Source organism: Engystomops pustulosus, chromosome 8, assembly GCF_040894005.1.
Source record: "Engystomops pustulosus chromosome 8, aEngPut4.maternal, whole genome shotgun sequence".
Lineage (NCBI taxonomy): Eukaryota > Metazoa > Chordata > Amphibia > Anura > Leptodactylidae > Engystomops > Engystomops pustulosus.
The window spans coordinates 32,702,300-32,730,032 of NC_092418.1; the positions used below are offsets into that span (position 1 = coordinate 32,702,300).

Genomic DNA, 27,733 nt, shown 5'->3' on the forward strand with positions numbered 1-27,733 from the left:
TTTGTATAAAAAATTCATTTTACAGAAAAAAAGATATGTTATATTGTACCTTTCATTAGCATCTGCCGTGTGACTAGGAAGTTGCCCAATAGGAGGGGCTGGAAAGGAGCAGTTTCACCCTTGGGAAACATGTGACCTTTTCAAATATATGAATAACTCCCCACACTCGGGATTGGCTGTAGAGGAGCAGGGGGCGTCGCTAAGCCCAGTGATGGGTGTTTTCAAATATTTGAAAAGGACACATGGAGAAGCTGTTTCCCAAGGGTGGGGGGGAACTGCTCCTTTCCAGACCCTCCTATTGGGCAACTGCCTAGTCACACAGCAGATGCTAATGAAAGGTACAATATAACATATCTTTTTTTCTGTAAAACCAGAATACATTTGGAGATCTTGGCAGCCAAACAGGACATTTCCAAAAGCCCTTCTGTGATGAATATATAAGAGTATATAGAAGGGGGGAGGACACATGTCAGGCCTTTTCATGTACATCAGTGCATTACATAGAACAGAACTATGCCCCAGCCTTATCCTCATCACAAGCTGGATAGGGTAATAAACTACTTGGGGGATGTAAGCTAGTTCACACCTCAGACAAAGGGGCAAATCGTTAATAACTTTATATGCAAATTATAGAATTGTGGGCTACCCCAGCCAGATAATAGGTACATTTAAGGGATTGGGCAGTGGGGCAAACACACAACTGGGTCTCAATCTATTTTGAGGCCTTGGATGAAAAGATACACAGAACTCTCAATGGGAGCATAGTAAGTGGGCCATGTACAGTCTCAAAAGATACTGGATTTGGTCTCGATAAGAGGTGTTCTAAAACCCACCTAGGGTGTGTCTATACCTCCAAAAAAAACAAATCAATCCCCTTAGACATTATTCTTTTCCTTGGGGATTATTACCATTACTGAAGGCAGGAAGAATCTTCAATTACTGCCCCATTGGTGCAGCACTAGGTAATTGACTTTCATTGTATGGATTATTCTAGTAGTACTTGGCAGGGCTCTGTTTCACTAAAGTGAGTGAAAGGCGACTGTCAGTCATTCCGGATTTTGGGCGAGTGTTGTGCCATACCGGAGGTTCTGGGAGGTGCAGTAAGTGGAGTGTCTTTGAAAAACAATAACTAAGTGACCTTGCACACCCTTAAGGGGTTGACCTTACACCTTTCTAATCTGTTTCGGAGCCCTTATAAAAAAAATGCAGTCATGTTAACATCATGTTATTAGTGAAGGGTCTTAGCCGATATCTTCTCTCTCCGTCTGCTGAATTCCAGACATATCATCACTTTCCATCATTAATTACTTGTAAATAATTTAGAGGGGCTCCGAGAACATTCAAATGAGGGCAGAACGCAGGAAAATATATAATTAGCAACTGGAAGATGCAAATGCATTTCCTCTCGGGGAGATGACAAGAGATTGGGCGCTGCGCGTGGCGTAGTTTGTCTAGCAGAGCATTGATAATGAAATATTGTCAGGTCACTGAGTAATTCATGACAGCCAGCATTATATAACAGCCCTGAATGTCTGATGGAGCTCTAGTTTATCATGGCAATGCACTACACTAAATCTATGAATTATCCAAGAAACTGTGTCCTGTTTCCTTCCATGAATGGTGTCCTTGGATAATACAACATTTACAGCCTGAGGATTACACAGGTCATACAGATCCGACTAGCGGGCTCCTTGTTATAGAGGTGTCCAGTGCCTGCTCATGTCAGAGTCAGAAATAATGTGAAATAAAGCTCTACTTTACAGTAAATGGGTATTCTGGGAACAAAACATTTATGATGTCTCCTTAGGATTGGCCTTAGGACAAGTTGTTATGTTTTAAAGGGGTTTTCCCATATAGGATAGGGCCCAACTTGCTGATTATGGTGTCTCAGCGATGGGAACCTACAGATCACAAGAACAGGGGGTCTGATGTACCCCAGTCGGAACCCTTTGTCATCTCTGAGATGACCGCCGCAGATGAGATGGTCGCGCATGGTTGGTGCTCAGCAATCTCCGCCAGCTCCATAGAGTTGAACGGGGCAGTCCGACCTTGCTGCTCAGGTCATCCCGGGGAGTGACGAGGGGCCCTACTGGATCACATCGGACCGCCGTTCTTATGACCTGTGGGGGTCCCATCACTGAGACCCCCACGATCAGCAAGTAGACCCTATCCACAGGATAGGATTCATGAGAAAACCCCTTTAAAGAAAACATTCTGTCTTGGGTGATCTTTGTAGTGCATACTAAACACATTGCCATACATTGTATAGTGGATGTGCGTAGTATTGCAGCAGAGCCCCTTGAACGGGACTTTGGTGAAACAGGCCATGTGACTGATAAACATAACATGAACACTGGGTGTAGGACCCACCCGAAACTAAGGATAGGTCCTTGAAAGGTCCCTTTGGGTATACCATCAATATTTTAGTCCCAGACACAGCCGCCATTAATTTTAATAGGATTGTCATACAGCTGATCAAATGTTAAAGCTAAAGCATGGAAAACCCCTTTAAGGTATCATGCATGCAACCATATTACAACTCTGCATGGTACAGACATGTAGCAATATTGTACCCATAGGGATACATAGAGCCTTACAGTATCTAAGAATGGTGGCCTGACACATTTCATCTTTCATTTTAGGAACCCACGCTTATAAAAATATAATTTTAAAGGTGATTTACCATAAAAATCAAAAACCAGGGACACTTACTCATAGATTCAGGCACCATGTCTGTGGTAATCTTCTTATATTTGTTATCTATTGCCTCCTTCCTTCTAAAATCAACTTTTATAATTCTGCTAATGAGCCTGTGGGACTCTTGTTTCCTGGGCCCCTCAGTGCTGTATCTTCACAGGCCGTTACAATGAGTAGAGCAGGTCTCCCCGCCCCTTGTATTTCCTGCTGCTGCTAGATTACACAGGCAGAGCGAGGAGGGAGAGAGTAGGGGTTGGGTGAAATATGTCCTGCTTATTATAACTGCCTGTGAACCCCCCAGGTTACACCCCCAGAGCCTTCAGGTTCATTAGCATAATTCTACAAGTTGATTTTAGAAGGAAGGAGGCCATTCATAACAAATAAGAAGATTACCACAGTCACTGTGCCTAGATTTATGGGTAAGTGTCCTTGGTTTATCATGCTGGATCTTGATAGTAGATTTTTGTTAAGGTCTAGTCAATTAAAGTTTTGAGGAATGAACGGTGGACAGAAGACCTTCCCGACGCATGTGTGAACTGAACATAAGGGTCCATATTCCCTGCACATGTTCCGTGTTGTTTCAATGGCATCCCCATGTATTTGTAAGGGGTCATACATGATTTCTGCAGCTCAGTGTATGATTTGACTGTCCAAATGGCATATTATAGTTCAGCTTTTCTTGCCTGAGTTTGCAGCTTTCTCTCCTGTTATCGGCATATAAATGGACCTCACGTGTCTATGACATGTCACAAACAACGGAGAAAGGGATCATGGTTTGCGGCCTGAGAGCACACTGTGGTCATGTGCTTGTAGCATAATACCTGTTGGCAACAGGATTGGATGCAGGTTTCAGTGGGCCCCTGGGCGACAGAGCCTCAATAGGCCCCTTTGCAGTAAACTCACAAAAAATCCTGAAACTTGAACAATCTCCTGTTCCCTAAAATATTCCCTAGTTTATCATACCAAACAGTCCCATCATAGGTATTTTATATAAAGCCCCCCATGGATTCCTTATGTACAGCCTTACGTGGGCCCCCAGGATCTCTGGTCCCCGGCACTTGCCCAGGTTTGCCCACTGCTGGCACCGGCTCTGTTTGACACAGTGGTGCATTGTATTGTATGTCCTGATGTAATGAAGAGTTTGCCGGTAGCTGTGATGTATAAATCTTCCTTCCCGTTGCTTTACCTTGTGCTTTCCTAGTATCTCTCTCAGCATCTCTGTTCTCTCTCTCCCCTTGTACTTTCTCAGGCGTCTGTGTTCATATAAATGGGATTCTGAAACTGCACAAAAACTGCAATCGCCCGGGGACCATTATGTCTCTCGTCTGTGGAGAAAATCTAACACCCTACAGTATGTGACGGCCATTACAACCGGCACAACCTTACTCCTTAACTATGTAGCAGGACATAACTTTCAGCATGTTCCATACCTCCTGGCAAGCTTCCGGATGCTCTGACCAAGAGGGGACACAAGGCCCCCACAACGTGTTTGTTGATTTGACTATTTTCCTTTTCGCTAGGTACGCTGCGATCCCGAGGTCCAAGAATTACGCCAGTGGCAAAAAGATCTCAGAGAGAATAAAGATATTAATAAAAAAGTTCAAGAATTCTGGGAAAAACAAGAGTCAAAAGGTACGTTGTGTTTACACGATGAGCGCAGGAATGTGTCCCCTTGTAGCTAGAATCAAGAAGTTGATTTAAAAATGTAGGTAATCATCGTAATAAAGTACGTCACGGACTTCTCCGGCTTATATTGTATAAGAATTACTCACATGTCTCTGAAGGCAAAAGTAACTCTTAAACTTTTTTGGAATTTAACACTTTAAAAATAGATCACAAAATTTTGACTTTTATATTGTGTTTTAGAAGAAATACTAAGTGCCAAAAATAAAAGTTATCCAACGATCCATTACCTACTGGAGGTCCTCATCTTGGGTAAGAACGAGAGGTTAAGGTTGAGTGCACCTCCTACCACTAGTAGTAGTATTTAGTAAAGTCTGTGGGGTAGGGATGAAGTGGTGCAGTGGTTCGGGAGGCTGAAGAGTTGTCTTCTTCTCAAGAGTGCTTGACAGAAGCAAATATTTCCTAAATATAATGGACAAAAGTATTTCTGGAACACGTCAGATGGGGGTTGACATTAAATTCAATTCAATAGATAATGGTTCACAGCATCTATTGACAATTTAAAGGGTTTCTCTAGTCAGATAATGTAAAAAGGTTGGTACTCACATCAATCATTCCACACCACTCAATGACAGTCCAGCCAATTATTTCTTGTATATCTTGTTGGACCAACATATAGGGAGCATCATGAGAGGTAAGTATCATTTCTTTGTTTTTAGGTATGATATCTAGGCTCTTAAGAAAAATACAATGTACAAGTTACTTGCTGTGTTGGCGCTAAAAAACAAGTTGGTTTTGGTTGTAGTTTGGGAACTTGGGCTCTGCCCTTGATGATGGTGTGGTACCCCCTAGATGATGGTATTGTACACCTAGATAATAATTTGGTGCCCTCATGATGAAGTTGTACCCCCTAGATCAGTGGTGGCAAACCTATGGCACTAGTGCCAGAGGTGGCACTCAGAGCCCTCTCTATGGGCACCCGTGCCATCACCCCACCGCAGACTCCGCCAGACAGGACTCAAGGCCTCTTGCAGTGCCAGGCAGCCCAGGACCCTAGAAGGAAGCTACAATGATAATCCAAACTACTTCTCCTTCTTTCTACTGTATTGGTGTCCTCAGGTGCCTATACAATTTAAACCTGTGACAGAGCAGGGAGTAATAAGTTACTGTTTATATTGTCGCATCGGCACTTTGCGAAAAATACATGGGTTATGGATGTACTTTGGGCACTTGGCGTCTAAAAGGTTTGCCATCACTGCCCTAGATCATGGTGCTGTACCCCAAGGATCATGGTGTGTTACCCCCCCCCCCTTGATGATGATTTGGTAACCTTGTGATGATGATATGGTACCACTAGATCCTGGTGTGGTACCCCCTAAATGAAGGTGTGTTACCCCCTAGATCATGGTGTGGTACACCCTATATGAAGGTGTGGTACCCCTCTAGATCATGGTGTGGTACCCCTCTAGATCATGGTGTGGTACCCCTCTAGATCATGGTGTGGTACCCCCTAGATAATGGTGTGGTACCCCCTATATAAAGGTATGATACCCTCTAGATGAAGGTATGGTGCCCTCTAGATGATGGTGTGGTACCCCCTATATGAAGGTATGATCCCTCTAGATGATACAGACGCCAACCGCTGTAGAACATCCCTATACATGAGCCAACGGCTGCAGAACATCCCTATACACATGCCAACGGCTGCAGAACATCCCTATACAGACGCCAATCGCTGCAGAACATCCCTATACAGACGCCAATCGCTGCAGAACATCCCCATACAGACGTCAACGGCTGCAGAACATCCCTATACACGAGCCAACCGCTGCAGAACATCCCTATACATGAGCCAACGGCTGCAGAACATCCCCATACATGAGCCAACGGCTGCAGAACATCCCCATACATGAGCCAACGGCTGCAAAACATCCCCATATATGAGCCAACGGCTGCAGAACATCCCCATACATGAGCCAACGGCTGCAGAACACCCCTATGCAGACGCCAACCGCTGCAGAACATCCCTATACAGACGCCAACCGCTGCAGAACATCCCTATACAGACGCCAACCTCTGCAGAACATCCCCATACATGAGCCAACCGCTGCAGAACATCCCCATACATGAGCCAACCGCTGCAGAACATCCCCATACATGAGCCAACCGCTGCAGAACATCCCCATACATGAGCCAACGGCTGCAGAACATCCCCATACATGAGCCAACCGCTGCAGAACATCCCTATACATGAGCCAACCGCTGCAGAACATCCCTATACATGAGCCAACGGCTGCAGAACATCCCCATACATGAGCCAACGGCTGCAGAACACCCCTATGCAGACGCCAACTGCTGCAGAACATCCCTATACAGACGCCAACCGCTGCAGAACATCCCTATACATGAGCCAACCTCTGCAGAACATCCCCATACATGAGCCAACCGCTGCAGAACATCCCCATACATGAGCCAACTGCTGCAGAACATCCCCATACATGAGCCAACCGCTGCAGAACATCCCCATACATGAGCCAACGGCTGCAGAACATCCCCATACATGAGCCAACGGCTGCAGAACATCCCCATACATGAGCCAACCGCTGCAGAACATCCCCATACATGAGCCAACCGCTGCAGAACATCCCTATACAGACGCCAACCACTGCAGAACATCCCTATACAGACGCCAACCGCTGCAGAATATCCCTATACAGACGCCAACCGCTGCAGAACATCTCTATACATGAGCCAACCGCTGCAGAACATCCCTATACATGAGCCAACTGCAGCAGAACATCCTTATACAGACGCCAACATGTGTCTAAGCTGCTGCAGAACCTCACATTAATGTAGAAATGCAGTGGTGGGGGAAGATCTGAGGGGATGATGCAGAGGGGTCTGTAAGGGACACATAGCTGCTCCTGCACACAGGACACTAAGGGGTTAGTGCAGAGTGTGACAGGACACTGGGGGGAGGGAGCACTTAGCTCTGGCTGATCCCCGGCTGCTGACTCCTTCTCCTCAGGTGCTGGATGTCTCCCGAGTATGTAGCTCTCTGGTCTCCTCTGTATGAATCTCCCGCGCTGCTACATCCAGCGCTGGGATTGGCTGCAGGCAGACAGTCTCCTCCCCTCCCTCTATTACACACGGAGGAGACTGCTGCAGGGAAGGAGAGGGAGACGCCGCCCCTGAATTAACCCCGCAGACCCTGCACTGCTCTGCCCATTACATCCAGGGGCATAACTACAGCTGGAGGCACAACAGCCTGGTCTTGGCAGGCATATTAGCAGTTGCTGCGGCTGTAGTTAAGCCCCTGGATAGGAGCCCCGGCTGCGAGCCAGATGCGGCCATCAAAAGAGCCATATCTGGCTCGCGAGCCATAGGTTCCCGACCCCTGCTCTAGATGATGGTGTGGTACCCCCTATATGAAGGTATGGATACCCTCTAGATGATGGTGTGGTACCCCTCTAGATCATGGTGTGGTACCCTCTATATGAAGGTGTGGTACCCCCTAGATCAGTGATGGCTAACCTATGGCACTGGTGCCAGAGGTGGCACTCAGAGCCCTTTCTGTGGGCACTCAGGCCATCACCAGAGAGGACTCCAGGTATCTTCCTGCAGTCCCAGACAGCCCAGGACTTGCCGTGCACAGAGCTATTTTAAAGTGACAGCTGTACTTGGGACTATTTCTTGCTTTATTGGTGTCCTCAGGTGCTGGTATCAATGAAAACTGTGACAGAGAAGGGAGTATAGATCACAAATTACATTTCTGTGTTGGCACTTTGCCATAAATAAGCGGGTCTTTGTTGTAGTTTGGGCACTCGATCTCTAAAAGGTTTGCCATCACTGCCCTAGATCATGGTGAGGTACCCCCTATATGAAGGTATGATACCCTCTAGATGATGGTGTGGTACCCCCTAGACCATGGTGTGGTACCCCCTAGATCAGTGATTTTCAACCTGTGTGCCGCGACACATGGTCGGGTGTGCCGTGGGAAAATTTCCCCAAACTATGGTGCCCCCTGTGTTTTGTTTCCCGGCAATGCGCAGCGATGCGCTGTCACAGCTTCTTACAATGACACATGCACAAGCTTTGAACCTCGTGCGACAAAATGACGTCACCGAGGCCGGCGCATCATCCTAAGAGTGGAGAGACTCCCGCATTTGCCCACCGCCAAGGTAATGCCCACCAATAATGCTGATTATATGAGCTTTTGCCTGACTATATGAACTGTTGGCAGAATACTCAGCATATGAGCTGGTACTTGTAGTACTCCAGCAGTATACTGCATATAACAATGAGAAATGTAAAATGAGAAATACTATAGTCATGAGGCTGGAGTACTGCAAGTACCAGCTCATATGCTGAGTATATGAGCTGGCACTTGTACTCTGGCCTCATGGCCATAGTACTTCTCATTGTACCCCTTTATTTTGCAGTATATGAGCCACATAATAATCAGCACCATATACTAAAAACAGGGAGAAACTGAGAACTGTTGAGGAAGAGCTTCGTGTGTGTCTTTCCACCATTCCTGCCAGGATATCCCTTTTGTGTTTATCGAAACAGGCCCAGGTTTCACACTGAGTGAGTAAAATAAATTTAGAATCTATATTATTAACTATATGTATAATATGACTGTTTTAGTGTCATTTTGTGCTATTTTGGTTGGTAGTGTGCCCCAGGATTTTCTAAGTATAAAAAGTGTGCCGCGGCTCAAAAAAGGTTGAAAATCACTGCCCTAGATCATGGTGTGGTTACCCCTATATGAAGGTATGGTACCCTCTAGATCAGTGGTTCTCAACCTGTGGGTCGGGACCCCAGCGGGGGTCGAACGACCAAAACCGGGGGTCGCCTAAAGTCATCGGACCTGCAATTTTACTGTTTTTTTACTGCAAGTTGCATGGTTTGGGGTCACCATAGCATGAGGAACTGTATTGCGGGGTCACAGCATTAGAAAGGTTGAGAACCTCTGCTCTAGATGATGGTGTGGTACCCCCTATATGAAGGTATGGTACCCTCTAGATGATGGTGTGGTACCCCCTATATGAAGGTGTGCTACCCTCTAGATTATGCTGTGGTACCCCCTATATGAAGGTATGGTACCCTCTAGATGAAGGTATGGTACCCCTCTAAATCATGGTGTGGTACCCCCTATATGAAGGTGTGCTACCCCCTATATGAAGGTGTGCTACCCTCTAGATTATGCTGTGGTACCCCCTATATGAAGGTATGGTACCCTCTAGATGAAGGTATGGTACCCCTCTAAATCATGGTGTGGTACCCCCTATATGAAGGTGTGCTACCCCCTATATGAAGGTGTGCTACCCCCTATATGAAGGTGTGCTACCCTCTAGATTATGCTGTGGTACCCCCTATATGAAGGTATGATACCCTCTAGATGATGGTGTGGTACCCCCCTAGACCATGGTGTGGTACCCCCTAGATCATGGTGTAGTTACCCCTATATGAAGGTATGGTACCCTCTAGATGATGGTGTGGTACCCCCTATATGAAGGTATGGTACCCTCTAGATGATGGTGTGGTACCCCCTATATGAAGGTATGGTACCCTCTAGATGATGGTGTGGTACCCCCTATATGAAGGTATGGTACCCTCTAGATGAAGGTATGGTACCCCCTATATGAAGGTATGGTACCCTCTAGATGAAGGTATGGTACCCCTCTAAATCATGGTGTGGTACCCCCTATATGAAGGTGTGCTACCCCCTATATGAAGGTGTGCTACCCTCTAGATAATGCTGTGGTACCCCCTATATGAAGGTATGGTACCCTCTAGATGAAGGTATGGTACCCCTCTAAATCATGGTGTGGTACCCCCTATATGAAGGTGTGCTACCCCCTATATGAAGGTGTGCTACCCCCTATATGAAGGTGTGCTACCCTCTAGATTATGCTGTGGTACCCCCTATATGAAGGTATAATACCCCCTAGACCATGGTGTGGTACCCCCCTAGACCATGGTGTGGTATCCCCTAGATCATGGTGTGGTTACCCCTATATGAAGGTATGGTACCCTCTAGATGATGGTGTGGTACCCCCTATATGAAGGTATGGTACCCTCTAGATGATGGTGTGGTACCCCCTATATGAAGGTATGGTACCCTCTAGATGAAGGTATGGTACCCCTCTAAATCATGGTGTGGTACCCCCTATATGAAGGTGTGCTACCCCCTATATGAAGGTGTGCTACCCTCTAGATTATGCTGTGGTACCCCCTATATGAAGGTGTGGTACCCTAGATGATGATGTTGTCACTCCATGCAGCAGAGGTCCTGACTCTTCCACCTCTCCTACAGATTGTTCTCTCGCTTTTGATCAATACTGGGAGCGATCCCTTTTTTCATTTCCATTTACTTTCCAGCTTGGAGAGATAATGAGTTTGCTTGGCACTAGATGCCATCTGTATGCAGATGATGCTCCATCCGTCTGCGCACTCCTGACCCCGTGACCTTCTCTGTGTAGTCTGGACGTTGGCGTCTGTCTCATGGGCTTTTCTGCATGAATAGCGGTGAGTTACCATATGATCATCATGTCTGATGCTGAGATGCTGATCTATCCATCTATTACTATACTGTATATATACTGTATAACTGCAGACCATAACTTATAATAAAGAACATAATTCAGCAACACAAAGAGCTTATATAAAATCTTTATTGTTATGAATATCACAGAATCGCCCATACATCGTATTTATACAAAATCAAAAGCATTCTTCAATACAAACACCCCCTCCCCCTTAATTACATCGCTCCCAAACATTAAGTGGAAGTTGGAAATTTTCGGGTAACGTTACAATGCCCAAGAATTTCCCAGAATACAGTGCAAGAACATACGCCATGCACATGCTTGTCAACAGCATCATAACATCTGAGATACCATAGAAATGGAATGGCGCTATGTAAAAATACTCTATTATTCTCATTACCTTTGGTAATCGGCTGATGAAATGATCATTAATATAAGATAAGGATGAGGATACTAGTAGTGTGCCGTATCTAACGCTCATTTACTAACACCGCTAACGTCACTCCATAGCACAGAAGACAAGAGAAAGAACTTGGTTATTTCTGGATGAGCAAGAAACCAAACGATGGGATATTACAGTTTCCTGGAAGTTTCCTTCTTACAGTATATTCAATGTTAGTAAGTGAATCCTATTGCGTCTGAACGCGTCCTATCTCCATGGGATTGGTATCAGCAATATGTCAGTCCCAGTACAGGAAGGGGCAGCATTCACAAAACTAGTTCAGCACTTAGAATCAGTTCTACCGGGGAGTACGGGCACCCGGTACACCAATGAAATCCAAATCGTAAGGATATATATATTGTAGATTATGAGACACTTAACTACTGTATTTTTCAGACTATGAGGTGCACAAAAAATCCTATGATTTTCTCAGAAATCAAAAGTGCGTCTTATAGTCCGGTGCGCCTTGTATACGAACTGACAAATGGATGGTCGTGTTTAACAAGAGCCACGCCAGCAATATCCAATATCTCGCACCAACGCACACTGTAGACCGGGCACAATACCCCACACTCATGAAGTGCCCTGGCACTGCGATACCAACATCATGCCCCTCCGTGAATCAGAGCAGGGCAATAGCACTGAGAGACCGGGACCCTGCAGGGCCGACAGTACCACCAGCGGGGGACTCGTCAGTGATAGGAGGAGGCAAATCAGAGGAGGGCAACGGATTCTACTTACGTGGGTCCCCGCCACCGGAGACGGCCCCTTCACAACAAATCTCCAGCAGGAGACCACGCGGGGCGCGAACCACAGGCACCATAGTGCGGACCACGTGGCTTCCCCATTGGCCATCCACATGGACCCCCTTCTAACCCTAGCAGAACCTAGACGTCTTGGCAGGCCTTTATTGATAATGCGCCCTATAATCCGGTGTGCCTTATAGTCTGAAAAAAAACAGTATATAGTAATCAGATTCATGGGAAAGTTAGTGCAATATGATATGAGCTCAGTACAGATCAGCATGAAATGTACAACATGAAGGCCATAGAGAATATTCTATCTCCTTGAAGTCCATATTATATGACGTCTTAGAGCTACTACATCAATAGGGAAGCCGACACATTACGATATGAGGCACAGTTTATTTTGGCCCCCTATTTTAGCACTTTAAAGAAAATCTACCATTTGATTTGATGCATTATGAAGCAAACATACCTTGAGAATGCTGTAGCTGCACTGATACAGAAACATATCTTGTTTAATCCCTGTGCTGAGTGGTTTTGCTGAAAAAACTATTAGAAAATTGTAGGTTTCCTATACATGGAAGTCTGATCTGTATACTTTGTAATTGTAACCCTAGGCAAAACTTTTTTTGGTCTCTATGACTATTGGATTTAAAAATGTTGGGTTGTCAGAAGGATTAACAAAAAGTCTTAATTACAGACGTCTTTGTGAACTGTTAGGCTACATTCACACGATGTCGGCGCCGGGGAGAGGAGGAGGGGATGAGCGCTGCTCACCCCAGCCCCTCTCCATAGGGATATATGAGGCACGGGGCTGTATTCCTGGGTAAAGATAGGACATGTCCTATCTTTCTCTCGGCTACGGAACGGTACGGCGTCGTGCGCCCATTGCCGTATATACGTCGGCTTTATATACGTCCCCCATACGGCAGTGTGAATGTAGCCATAGAGTTGTTTATTGTAGCCTGAGACTAAAGTAATTTAAGAAATTACCCATAGATATGTATATGTGTGTGTGTGTGTATATATATATATATAATATATATATAATATATATATATATATATAGCTACCACTGTTCAAGCCAAGGTGTAAGCATTGATGTGGTTGGTGATCATCAGGAGGGGAGAATTGTAGAAGGCTTGTTGATACATTATCCAATCTAGGATCAGGCACAAGTTATGCTTTTTCACATTGGGGATAAAGTAAAATTTCACCTCACAAATCAGTGTGCGCCATAGAGTTCCAAAAATAGAAAATGGGATCTTATGGGATGAACAAGTATTCAGTCCTGGACTGGCTCTCAGAGTATCAGAGGATCCTCCTGGATTCCAATATAGAACAAAAGGAAGCAGCGCTCCTACATAAACTTCATTGAATTTATTCAACCGCCATGAAAAAAGCAACATTTCAGCTCCTAAACTGAGCTTTATCTAAGCATAGGTATGCTTGAAAAAAAAGCTGAATTGACGAGCTAAAACGTTGTTTTTTCATCACAGGTTTATGTCACCAAAGTTTATGTTGGAGTGCCTTTTGTTCTACTTTGGCAATGTCTCTAGGTACCAGTCAGAGGTATGGGGTCTGCCCCCATTGTGGACATCATTTTCTTTGTATGGCTTCCAGTAGTCCAGTACAAGACAACCCAAATTGGGGGCTTCCAGAATCAATTTCCCTGGAATTAATAGAGAGTGAAATCCCAGTCTGACATTACCAGTATTACTAGTATTAGCCAAACCAGACATGTCAGGAGAAGTGACAAATCAGTTTTAATGATCGTGTGTTTCCTGGTTGTGTATAAGATTTATGTTACAGCTCTACACACATATATTGTGGGTAAGATGGTCAATATCCTCAGTATTTTTAAAAAGAAAGCTTAACCCCAAACTACTCACTAATCTACAGTAAGAAGACCATTTTATAACTTAGTAGATGGACACAAGGGTTCTTGCCTATGGGTACCACACTGTATGCATGTATATGTACATGCATACAGGTACATGTATGCACTCTATACACTGCAAGCCCTCACGGAGACCACCACAAAGCCATAGGTCCATGGGGACATGGAGGGGTAGCGTATGTCCCCAGTAGTAAAGCTGTGACAGAGCCCCCTAAAATCAGGTGCCTACAGCTACAATATTGGTGTCTTCATTGGCAGAAGTAACTATCAAAGACTACCTTCAAAGACCGGGGTCCAGAGTGACTACTAATTCTACATCTACTAAAATACTAAATTCAGAACCCAAAGGACCTTTCTGCAGTATACATAATGAGGACCCCAAATTTGACTGTGTGTAGGCCAGTATTTAGCATCTGGAAGACTATCTCATAGGTCCAGATCGTATGGTCTCATGTACAAACCACCATTGAGAAGTCAGTAAAGACAGAAACCAGTGCAAAAAATAGAGCACAACTGCTCCGTATAAACCAAGGCAAATCAAGGCCGTCTAAAGGCTTTGCTTTTTAGTCTCTTTCTATAGGTTTATTCTCTATGCCATAGCACAGTGCTAGTATATCACTAATACTACTGGTCAACTAAAAACTTCTGATAAGCTTTTTTTCCTTACCTTTGTGCATTTCTAAAGAAGCTGCCATCATTTTTACTGTTAGATCTTTTATATTGTTTTATTATTTTTTGACATTAATGATGATATTTCACTTTATATTATATTGTACTTTAGATTAGGTTATTTTTTAGCATATTTGTAAAAATAGTCTATCATGACTTTTGCCAGTTTTAATTATAGATACCAGAACGTTACCATGTGTCTTTATATCTATGTTAATGCTCCTTTGGAATATTCTATCAAAATTTATGTGGTTCTGTACGACAGAAGGAACAACCAGTTTGAGAAAATAGAACGGTTTCTTATACTTAGGCTTATATCACACTACTGCATGCTTTCCCACCCATAGCCTGGGTGAGCTGGAAAGGAGGTTGGATGAGCGCTGCACCCATACACCCTTAGCGATGCTCGGCTGTAAACATGGGAAAAGATAGAGCATGCTCTATATTTTTCCCGTGCATGGTATGGTACAGTAGCACAGGTGTGTTTGCACTGTACCGCGGCCGGGTGCCATAGGTGTCTATGGGGACGTATATCCGTGTGAAAAGGGCCTTATATTGTGAAAAAACACATTGTTTAGCACAGTAACCAATTACAGTTCAGCTTTCATTTCTAAACTTAACTTCTGAACTGTGAAGTGATTGGGTGAAAAGGGCACCTAGACAATTGTATAGATACTTGAGTCCTTTATAATATTGTGCTTAAATTGTTTAAAACCAAAGTGGTGTTGCCACCAAAAGTACTTAACCCTATCCAAAAAAATAGGGGGTTAATGCCTTCTACTGGAACCCCAGCGAACATAAACATGGGGGTTGCTCAGATAAATGGGGCATTGTCCACATGCCTGATAAGCGATCCATTCATCTCTATAGGACTACGAATGATAGCTCTACCAGAAGTACCAAAATAGTAAATAGAGTGATGGCCATCCCTTTCCTGTACTTGCTGGGGGTCCCAAGCCAGATTTGCAACTACAGCTGCCATCAAGCCCCAAAACACCAGTTTTGCAGTAGTTGAAGGGCCAAAGGTTAAGGAACCATGTATCTTTTTCTAATACTTGAAGGTGGTAGACTTTCCCACCAATGTTCTTATAAAGACATTACAAAACTATTCTCTTCTTGAAGTCGCTTTGGTCAATCACACAGTGGAAGTAACCATTGAATTGCCAAATTCAGTGGTCTTGATAATACAACCCCCCCCCCCTCCCACTTTCCTAAGAACCAGTGACAAGTTGAAGATAAGTATAAAGGGATTTGTGCTTTATGTCTCACTATGCCACATGTTAAGGCTGAAAAAATGTATCCAAGATGTGGGCCTTCACTGGGTGTAATGGTTGTCCACATCCCAGTAGGACGCCAACACGTTATATATGTAGTCTATTCACATGTTTATGTATACATACATCTTCAATATCAAATGTTATATGTTTGTGCTTTACAAGACATATCAGGAACATGCTTGAGCATTTTACACTTGTAAGAACCCAACCAAAATGGGTTAATATGAAAGTACTTGAAAATGTTTATGCATCATTGTTCCTCTTCATAGATGTTTCCGTTCTAGACCGGGCACTAAGGTCTATCTGGCGGCGATCAAGCTCATCCTCAGACCTGGCTCTTTGCTCCGTCTTTCTGATTCAGAATGAACTGCAGGATATCCTGTTAGATAAGATAGGATATAACAAGACATACTAATTAATGGGTTAACAAACCTGCATTAGGTAAAGACATTGGAGATGTGTCCATCAGCACGGTGGTAATCCAGGCTCCACACGTGGTGCTGACTTCACATGAACGATACACGACATGTAATCATCTTGTGCTGAGACGGCTGAGGAAGGCCGAGGTAACACACAGCAATATTAATGGCGTTTCAGCATTTTGGAAGGAAACACAAGAACATCTTAAGGGACCTCTGAGACACTAGAAGTAAGTGTAGCACATGACAAAGGCTGATTATGGAGGTTGACGGAAAAAAGGAAAATGTGAAATAAAGTAGTAATGAATGGGAGAGCTATTGGAGGATGGGTCGTACTTGCTAGTTAATCACAATCGCAACATGAATTTTTGGTAAAACATAGTGGGGGGGGGGCACAGTTATTTAGGAACACATAAATACAAGACTGTCCAAAATTGAAGCGACCGGGGCTTGTCTGTCCACCAGGCAAGTTTCTAAGCAAGCACCATTGACCATTTACCTTGCCATACCGCAAAGTTACACTTCTTTCCTTTATTATAGTTTTACTTACCGGGCAAAAGGATGGATGTTTACCACCCGATCTCATTTGGTCTTCATCCATTTCTATTCCTCTTTAGGTAACAAAACATAACCAATCTCTCCTCGATCACCTGCTTATCCTCTCTAGATCTGAACCCCTGCTATACTCCACTACCCGGTGGTGTCTTCCTTTACGTGCAGGAAGATTGTTGCATAGCCAAACTTTGGATGAGGCTAATACCGCTCTGCACTGTTGCAGTTCCTGAAATTTGACTGGAACCCCATGGGAGAAGTCTTTTAGAGGTTAGGAGCCCCACAAATATTTACCCCCTACAGTCCTTTCTACCACTATTTCAAATTCAATTAATTTAACCTTTCATGTAACCTTCTAGACCCCTAGACCCAAGTCCCTTCCATTCTCTGGCCCCAGGCTACCTACAAGCTGAAAAGTCCTTAAACCAATGGCTTTATTGGCCCGTGGGATGTTGGTTGTTCTAGATCACCTGGAGCCTCTGATCCAACTGCTTGGCTGAAGCCGGTCTTGTTACCCCAGGCACTTCCACCCCAGACCGCCACAATGCTGGAATCGGAGCAGGATAGGTACAGTTTTTTGTTGCACCTTCCCCTGTTCCCTGTGGAATTTTCAGGATTCCTAAAAAAAAAAGACTTTTTATGATATAATGGGGGTCATTTACTAAGGGCCGATTTGCGGTTTCCTGACGTGTTACCCGAATATTTCCGATTTGTGTCAATTTTCCCTGTATTGCCCCGGGATTTTGGCGCACGCGATCGGATTGTGGCGCATCGGCGCTGGCATGCAGTGTCGCGGGACACGCAATTACCTTCACCAGGAATAGGTTGGTGAACTTCAGTGCATTCCGGCGGTCCTCGGCGGACTTCAGCGCAGCGCCACCTGGTGGACGTCGGAGGAACTACCTTAGTGAATCCCGGCCGGACTCCGAATCCACCGCAGAGAACGTGCCGCTGGATCGTGAATGGACCGGGTAAGTAAATCTGCCCCAATATCTATTGAGATTCTTGGATCAGCATCTCACAAGCTGAGATTAGTGAGATATTAGTCCATGTAAATGTCTGTCTTCAGAAAAGCCACTGAAACCTGGGGTCAGGTCATCCTTCTATATATATAATTACACGTGACTTTTCAAAGTGAAGAATACCATGTTTCATGCAACAAACATATGTCATGCTTTCAGACTGAAGTTACAGCCTTAGACAGAAAGTGTCAGCTGTGCTGCCTGTAGGGATCTCACATTACAAAGTCCACTATGTAGGGATCCTACTAAGGGAAGTCTTCTAATATCCCCAATAGCTGCTAATAGCTTACCACACACTAGAAAAGGAAACATTGATTACTTTGAGAATCACAATTTTCATGTTTAAATAAAAATGTTTTGCTTTTTATCTAAAAAAACCAAAAAAATTAACACGTTGTATCTACAGCTGCTATGCAAACCTAAGTGTCTCTATGGCAACAGACAACAAACAAGCCCCTGTAGTCTGATTTCACATGTATACTCCTTACTGTTTTGTCTCCATTAAAATGTATACTAGAAAGAAGTAGGGGACACATGGAATGGAATATGACTGCAGAATCAGACTACAAAGTGTTTGTTTGTTGTCTGTTGCCATGGAGAGGCATTGATCTGCAAAGCATCTGTAGACACAAACTGTAGGAATCTTTTGGAAACTATTGCAATTTTGCTTCTTCTTTCACAGCAAATTTAAAAATATCCATTACCCAATTGTCTCTTTTATTCAGGACCTCTGTTCTCATCAAATTGTGGAAGCATTCTTTTGTATAACTAATTAGCGCCTCAACAGAATCATCACCTCTCGGCTTTACATCGCCTGCTGTAAATGTGACACTAACCAGAGGTAATAAAACCTCTGCGAAATGCGACGTGTTGTCAAGCCAAATTAAATAGGGCAGAGAACTAGATGTAATAGAGGCTTGAAGTATATCAGGGTTTGAACCTGCCGCCCCCCCCCGCCCCCAACATCAGAGCTCGGCATTATCCAGACAGGCGGTCACCTCGGGGGTATTTTATGTTAGCTGCAGTCTTTACTTTGATGTGGAAAATCACAGGGCACTCAGCAAAAATACTCCAGCAAAGTAAAGGCCCTTGTGATGCTGAAAATACATTTCAGAATGGGGATGGCACAGAGCCAGCTATCAGTGTTTACTCTTCAAGGAATGGTCTTCTCTATTGGGAGAGTGATTCATATAATATGTAATAAGGATTATACCAGAATATTTCATACAATAGGTAATGAGTACATTTAGTAGTCCTTGCTATATCCAATGCTATAAGATATTCTGAATCAAGGCTGAATTGGATCCTGGACTAACACTGGTGATGGGAGCACTGGGAACATACATCCCCGGGGGCCATGGCTGCTGTCATGTGCAGTGCTCAGGAAGCAGGAGGACGTCTGGGGGTACTAGGAGCAGAATGTCGGACAGGCTTTGATACAGGATGGAGTTGTCTGTAAACCAGAGCTGAGGCCAAAAGTCCTTGAGATGTAAATTTGTTTAGATTTTTCTGGATAAAATGTTTTGCAACCTGCAGTATTTCACTTTGTGAATATAAATTATGCCCCTAAAGTCTTTAATGTTAATGGTCATTCCTGAGCGGGGCTTTACCGGTCTTCTTTCCTCCTTTTTTGTGCTTCCTTTATGTACAGTCAGATCTTAGGTGTCTCTTATCTTTTTCTCCACCGTTTATCTCCTCCATTTTTACTGTTTTACTGGCAATTTTTTTCTTTGCTATCGCCTCTCCTTACTTCATCCATGTCCTACCTTTTTTTTTTTTTCCTTCCTACACTTATTTCCTACTCCATCCCGCACTTCTTTGCTTTCCATACCATAGTTTCTTACTGTTTAATACCAGACTTCCTTCCAGTTCCATCCCATACTTCTCTTCCTGTTCCATCCCAAGCTTCCTTAATGTTCCATCTCACAATTCCTTCCTGTTCCATCCCATGCTTCCTTCCTGTTCCATCCCATGCTTCCTTCCTGTTCTATCCCATACTTCTCTTCCTGTTCCATTCCATAATTCCTTCCTGTTCCATCTCACAATTCCTTCCTGTTCCATCCCATACTTCCCTTCCTGTTCCATCCCATACTTCCCTTCCTGTTCCATCCCATACTTCCCTTCCTGTTCCATCCCATACTTGCTTCCTGTTCCATCTCATACTTCCTTCCTGTTCCATCTCACAATTCCTTCCTGTTCCATGGCCCCTCCTATTCTCTTCTGAGGCATTTTATCTTCATCGTTCCCTTCATACTGTCCATTATTTCATTAACTTTAGGGCAATATCTGGCAACCAGACTGAACCAGAGGACACAGCCAATAATCTGCTATAATGTACATTATGTCAGTTGTTAGGGTTAATGTTTCCTACCTTGAAACAAATGACCTAGTACAGTGATCAGGGCTGTGGTAAGCCAAACCTCCAACTCCGACTCCTCAATTTCCTGAACTTTGTCTCCAACCCCACCTCCACCGAAATGGTACCGACTACGACTCCACAACGACTCCACAGTCTTGTGTTCCTTGTCACACTAGCAGTGCTGAGATAAATGTGGGCATCCCTTCTCTGTGCCTTATTCCTTTAATCTACAGTATAGCTGAGGAGCTTCACTACTGAGCATGTACATAAAGTGCAGCCATATTCATCTCAACAAAAAGGGGAATCAGGGGTGCAAAAGCCGCACCGACACGCCACATACATACTGTCAAGCCTTCTATGTGGTCTCCACAGCTGAGGGTCTCCACTATTATTGTCTGCTCTGAATGCAATATTTGATTGCTGTGTTGGCATTCTGTGCTGTACTGTGGTTGTGGATAATCAGATTTTCAAAATCTGTATAATTTATTGTATGTTTGTGAAGTTGGTCCAAAATTGTCACCAACTCTGACTCCAGGACAGCTCTGACAGTGATACATACTGTCACGGGTGGTCCCGCGACCCATATCGCGGGTCGTGGGCTCACCCGTGCCTCTCACCTGTGCAGGCGCAGCGCCAGCGCGTCATACCTCTCCCCGCTCCCGAGTCCCGGCCGCGCTCCGTATGCGCGCATCCCTGTGCTTTAGGGCGCGTGCATGGCAGCTTAAGAAAATTTAAAGGGCCAGCACGTCATTGATTAGCGCTGCTCATTTCCCATGAGGCTATTTATATCTGCCTCTCCCATCTCACCCTGCCGGATCTTTGTGCCTCATAGCCTTAGAGAAAGCTCTGTTGCGATTTGCCTGCGTTCCAGTGTCTCCTGCGTTCCTGACTCCCTCTGTGTTCCTGTGTTACCTGACCTCCTCCGTGTTGCCGTGTACCCGTGTTCCTCCGTGCCTTGTGTGCTGTGTTCCCGTACCCCTCTGCTTGGACCTCCTGTTGCTGACCCCGGATTGGACTCGGACGTTGCACCTCTGCTGCCTGCCCTGCCCCTGTCCCCGACTACGAGTTTGACTGCTGTTTCTGTACCTCAACCTTGGCCGCCACTGCAGACAAGTCACGCCTGAGGAACGACCTGGTGGTACCACGCCACAGCTTGTCTAACCCGCTTTGTGGCGGGCTCTGGTGAAAACCGGGTACCACTCAGACTCCGGTCCCAGGTGGTGGCTTGAGTCATCGTCTGCAATGGTCCAGTGGATCCACATCCCGTAAGCCTGACACATCCATAGCTCTTCTATAAGATAACAATCTTCATATAATAGGTAGAGGTACCATTGGCGACATGATGGTATCTTCTGGTATGCTGTATATTGGATAATTGAATCTTCATGTAACTATGGGTCAGTTTTGCCTCCCGCATCTCTTAACCATAGAGTAGAATGTATAGATAGTTGTCTGTCACTTGCCATTATTTCCTACAATTCTTTTAGCAGTATGGAAATGCAGGAAAGAAATGCAGGTACTTCTCCAAAGATCAATAGCATCAGATGATTAATGGATTGCGTTATTAATACGATTTTAATTATTCCATCTATGGATTTTAAGTGACTTGTGTGGTTTTCTTTAGAAAAGTTGCGGCTTTTTAATGGAAAAACAAAACAGGCATCTGGTAGGTTTATTTTTAGACCCCGTCTTAATGACCCTTAATGACTGAGGTATTAAAGGGGTTGTCTAGTGGTATCTACTTATCAATCTAATCATGATGTGATCATGTCTGCTGGTTATTACCTCAACTCATATCTTAGGTCTTCTTTTCAGAATATGATTATGGGGAGTCTTAAAGAAGACCTGTAAACTCTCCCGATCTTTATGTAAATCTAAATATTTAGTATGGATATTGTTATCACAAATTGTGATGTTCGTCTGTTTTTTTCCTAGAAATATTTCAATCTACAGGCGGTCCCCTACTTAAGGACACCCGACTTACAGACAACCCCTAGTTACAGACGGACCCCTCTGCCCACTGTGACCTCTGGTGAAGCTTTCTGGATGTTACTGTAGTCCCAGGCTCCAATGATCAGCTGTAAGGTGTCTGTAATCAAGTTTTATTGATAGTCCTTGGTCCAATTACAAAAAAAAAGTAAACTCCAATTGTCACTGGTGCTAAAAAAAATTTTGGCTGGATCTACAATGATAAAATATACAGTTTCGACTTACATAAAAATTCAACTTAAGAACAAACCTATGGAACCTATCTTGTATGTAACCCGGGGACTGCCTGTACAGCTTAAGGAGACCCGACTTACAGACAACCCCTAGTTACCGGTGGACGTCACTGCCCACTGTGACGTCTGGTGAAGCTCCCTGGAGCTCAACTTATTTTTGGAAGGTTTAACACAAATTAAACAAAAAAAAGTTTTGTAGTCTTGTGAAAATGATAGCAATATTCTATTCGTAGTCCAGCATATAAAAAAGAGAGGGTCATGTCCAAAAAGTGATGAGGAGTCTCAGTGCTGTCAAAGGGGTTAAATTTCAGTGCACTTCATTGGTTTTAGGTGTCGATTAATATGACAGATTGATAGAATTCCACACAGGATATCGTGTTTTCCTAAATATGTTTTAGACACTGGTGGTTTAATGACAGCGACAGCTGGGAATGTCCCTCAGGCAGATACTGGAGGGGTAATGATCACAGATTCTTCTACCCTCTTGAATTTGACTCGTGCTCCTGCTTCTTCACATATCTCAGTATAACATGAGCTCACACTCTAAGGTGGCCTTCCAACTTGAATCTATTTGATTTTGAACTTTTAATTTACTTTTTGTTCTCTAAATTTTGGAGAAATGAAAGACAAAAAGAATAATATCGTCACCATAAGACACCATGATGCCTCGGCCGTGACAAGTGACCGAGGACTGTAGTGGTCATGCAACCTATGTGGATGATGAATATCTATGCTGTATTGTAATTTATGCCAACCCAATGTTATAAAGAAGGAAGTTTTTTACCCAAGGGTTAGATTGCCGTCAATTTCCCTGCAACAGATGGCGGACCCAGCAATTCAGACACATTTATTACCACGACTTGACAGAATTGTGTCACACGCTCTATGTCGAAGGTACACCAAAATAAAGTTGGTGCACACTTCCTGAGCAGTGCAGGGGGCCAGGGGCGAAACACCAAGGGTAGCAGCCATAGCAGCTGCTATGGAGCCCACAGTGTCAGGGGGGCTTCAGCATCTTGGGTATTGGATGTGTTTATATTGTATGTCTGTATATAGAATTGTATGTATCTAATGTATTTGCTGCATATATGTGATGTGTACATGCTCTATATTTGCATAAATATGTGGTGTGTATATCTGTCCATATAATGCATGGGTGTATATGGTACTGTATGTATGTGTGTATATGCTGTATGTGTATATATACCGTGCGTGTCTCAGGTTTTAGTAGTGTCTCAGGTTTTAGTCTGATCAGAAACTAAGTACTGTACCTTTACTTGTGACTGTACCCGGTGCTATAATTCTGCAAGTGATTTAGACAGAGCTATAACACCAGGCACTGCCATATTTATATGTAGGGACATTGTAGGGGTACGTTTTGCTGACCACTGGGTAACCGGGGCAGGCTGTGGCAGCTAAGCGAGTTTGCACCCTATTAAAATCCGTTTTGTAATGAAAGCCTGTTATAATATCTCCTCATGGCAACTGCGCCATGCACCGATGTACGTTGTGTGTAGGAGGGATTGGCGATTGGAGATCTGTAATTATGATTTCTGTTGCCAAAGCAAAGCATTGAATTACTGAAAGGAGGCTTAGCTACTATCTACACAGCGCTTTACACAAATGGATTTCCATTGTTGACCTTGTCTTTAGTATCATGTTTCGAAGGCTCCGGCATTGTCTGCCTCTTCCACATCATTTACTAAACGGTTTAGTTTTGTTGTCAATTGATAAAATCCAACCATGACTTGCTGATTATGTCAGTGTGTACACCGCCTCAGCGAGACACCAGAGCTGCCTTCAGGATGTACGAGGAGGTTTTGTCTATTGAGGATTGAGTCTTTGGTACAGGACGTCCTGTTTGTTTGGTTCTTCCGAGTTCTGGCCTCAATAAAAAAAACATTTGAACTTTTTAGCTAGAAAATAAACTCAAGTCTAAACACATAAACATGACCCGCTTTTGTTTTCCTGTCTCTTGCAGTGGAAAAAGAACTAGAAGATCTGAAGGACACTGGATCAACATCAAATTATGCCAAAGTCTCCTCTCACGTGATGTCACCAACTCCAAAGAACACATCCATGGTGATATAAGGATTCTGGACACTTGGGAGTAAGACGTGGATGTTCACTTTTATATACTGTAAATGAATCTGGTTCTGTAGCCCCCAAACACTTTTGATGGCCGTCTCTCACACTTCTCGTGTGCACTTGCACCACCGGCACCATACAAGTAACTGCTGCCGGGGTCTTCTTCTGACAAAAAGTATCAGGCAGTAGAAATCCAACTTTCCCAATCTTTATTTCCCATTATCTGCCATTGTAGGAAGATTCTGGAGGCCACCATACTCATCAGTAGTCAGTCCAACCCACTGAGATGTAATGTGTACGAAGAGCGTAAGAATTAGGCATTTTTGGTGGTCTAAAACAGATTGGCATGATAATCTAGAATCTCACAAGACAGGACATAAAAAACTAAGGTCATAGGAAGACTTAAATGACCAAAACAAAGACTAATAGTATATTTTAGAGCGCTCTTAGCTGAAAACCTAACGCTGTTTACACGTTGCGTTTCGATTGGCCCGTTCCTTTATGTTTCAACTAAGACACATGCAATCGGGAATGAGCGTCATATGTTTTGCATGTAAACAATCTAGAACACCTGGCGCTCTTTACCACTCGCATGCATTTCACTGGACACCATGTCCGATCCGGTCGAGACCCTTTCCGAAATGTGTGAACACAACCTCAAAATATGGGCTTCACTGTTGTTTATTCTATTTGGCGTACATGGTTGAAAGAAATGTCCAGGAGGACACCAAAGTGACCAAATCTTAAGATGCAGCTCCTCCCCACTATGGACTTTCATTCCAGGGGTTGATCACTACTGGAAGCTCCTTGTAGGAAGATGACATTTAGAGAGTAGATACATATGTCACTGTGACTGCTTTGACATGGATGGGAGAAGGTTGTCACCTTAGATTCTGCTTCTCCATACTAGACCAGGTTGGAGGGTCTCTACAAAAGCAAAAATGTACGTAGAATAGTCTGAGAAGCTGGTGGCCATTTTAGACAATCAAAGAATTAAAGGAGGTCACAGTGATGACTTAGAGGAGACTCCAGTGTCATAGAGGTTATTGAAGATAAAGAGCTTATGAACTGGAGCCTCCAAGTTTGACTTGAGCCAAATTAAAGTTCTCCTATTTTGGACTCCAGACCAAGCATCATGGGGTCACTTCCTATAGATCAGCGATGGCGAACCTATGGCACGCGTGCCAGAGAGGGCACGCAGAGCCCTCACTGCTGGCACGCGCTCCATCCTCCTAACCACTGCCAGGTGCGGACAACCACTGTCCACACCTGGTTGTCATGGCTGCTAGCAGTATCGGAGCTGCGCTCCGATACTGCTAGCAGCCATGACAGAGCAGGGTGCTGACACTTCCTGCTCTGTCACTACGATCACAGCAGCGCACAGGACGGTAAGCGTCCCAGCGCTGGCAGCGAAATGATGTCATTACGCTGCCAGCGCTGGGCACCTTACTGTGTGTGCGCTGCAGTGATCAGCCGGAGGAACGCCGAGTCTGAGGTGAGTTTTTTTTTTTTTTTAACTCAGCGCTTCCACGGGGCATAGATCAGCAGGAGGCTGATTTCCTGCCCGCTCCCGCCCCTCCCCTCCTGTAAGCAACCGGCCCGAAACTTACTGCGCCGCTACCACAAGCCCCCGCGCCCGAACCCCAGCCGCTATCGCACCCCTACCCCCCCCGCCCAAACTCCGCCCACTACTGCAATTTGCCTGCCCGAACTCCAGCCGCTCTCACTACCCCCCCCCCCTTCAACTCCGGTCACTGCCCCGCATCACCCCCTCCCCTGGAACTCATGCCTCATAACCCCATTGCCACGAACTCCAGATGCTGCATTACCCCCCCCCCCCCCCCCCCAGCCCTAACTCTGGCCACCCACCCTCTGCCCATCTTCCCTACTGACCCCCCCGGGAACAACACCTGAACTTCTGCCCGCCAGCATGGCCGCCACCTTGGACAACCAAAGAGTAAGTAACATATGTATTTCTATGTATGTATTTATGTACTGTATATGCATATTATATATTTATATGTGCATTTATATATACCTGTGTGAGGGCTTATTTTTTGCGTAACATATTTTACTTCTCATTTATTATTCCATGTCGTGTACTAGGAAGCTGTAGATTTTAATACTTTCGCTGTGCGCTCCAAATCATTTGTCTCCTTTATTCTTTGGTTCGGTAAACTCACAGTGATACCAGATTTGGAGGTTTTATTGTGTTTTAATGCTTTTTCTATAATTAAAACCGTGTACGAAAAAGAAAATAGTTTCGCCATCTTGTGACGCTGATAACTTTAGTGCACGGAGCTGGGGAGGTGTGATTTTTTTGCTTCATGAGCCGTTGTTTTCATTGCTACCCTTTTGAGGACTGTGTGACCTTTTGATAACTTTTTATTACTCTTTTATGTGATGTAAAATGGTGTAAATGTGGCGTTTCAGTGTGTATAGGACTGCTGGAATCCGAGCTCAGGCAGTCCTGTGTAAATTGATTCTAAACTAAACCGTCAGTTTTCTGGTTAAATTGCCGTACTGGCACTTTGCGATAAGTAATTAGGTTTTGGGTTGCAGTTTGGGCACTCGGTCTCTAAAAGGTTCGCCATCACTGCTATAGATCATCCATTGAGGATATCAAGACTCCGAAGTCAATTGTATTTACTTTTTATCCATCTACAGGCGGTCCCCTACCTAAGGACACCCGACTTACAGACAACCCATAGTTACAGACAGATCCCTCTGACCTCTGGTGAAGCTTTCTGAATCCTTTACTATACTCCCAGACTGCACTGATCAGCTGTAAGGTGTCTGTAATGAAGTTTTATTGATAATCCTTGGTCCCATTACAGCAAAAAAATTTATAATCTCCAATTGTCACTGGGGCCAATTTTTTTTATTGGTCTGGATCTACAATTATAAAATATACAGTTTCGACTTACATACAAATTCAACTTAAGAACAAACCTCCGGACCCTATCTTGTACGTAACCCGGGGACTGCCTGTATTAATCTGCTATTATAATCCAGCCTTCTATTCCCGGCAAGACATACACTCCTCTATTAAATTTTGTACACATTTTTTAAATATTCCATTCTAAATATGCCCGTTTTCCAGTGACAGGAATGAAACTTTATCATGCTGTAGTCCTAAATCTTCCCACTGGCAGACCTAAAA

The 27,733-nt window shown here is 44.3% G+C and overlaps 2 protein-coding genes across 4 annotated transcripts in view; one reads left to right on the plus strand and one right to left on the minus strand.

Annotated features, from left to right (window-relative positions):
- IQCK (IQ motif containing K) overlaps positions 1–25,822 on the plus strand; it is an 80,145-nt gene extending 54,323 nt beyond the window's left edge. Inside the window, exons 8-10 of one of the 3 annotated variants that reach the window (XR_011849343.1) lie at positions 4,218–4,329; positions 10,708–10,854; positions 24,464–24,583. Coding sequence is in view for 2 of the 3 variants with exons in the window: in XM_072120604.1 (XP_071976705.1) it covers positions 4,218–4,329; positions 24,464–24,573 (222 nt within the window). In the remaining variant the exon portion in view is untranslated. Of the gene's footprint in view, positions 1–4,217; positions 4,330–10,707; positions 10,855–18,626; positions 18,689–24,463 lie in introns of those variants that run through there. The other 2 variants (XM_072120604.1, XM_072120605.1) reach the window with 2 other exon arrangements.
- Positions 10,981–27,733, minus strand: part of GPRC5B (G protein-coupled receptor class C group 5 member B) — a 55,590-nt gene continuing 38,837 nt past the window's right edge. The window contains exon 4 of the mRNA XM_072120602.1: positions 10,981–16,287. Coding sequence (XP_071976703.1) covers positions 16,234–16,287 — 54 coding nt within the window. The 3' untranslated portion in view covers positions 10,981–16,233. The remainder of the gene's footprint in view (positions 16,288–27,733) is intronic.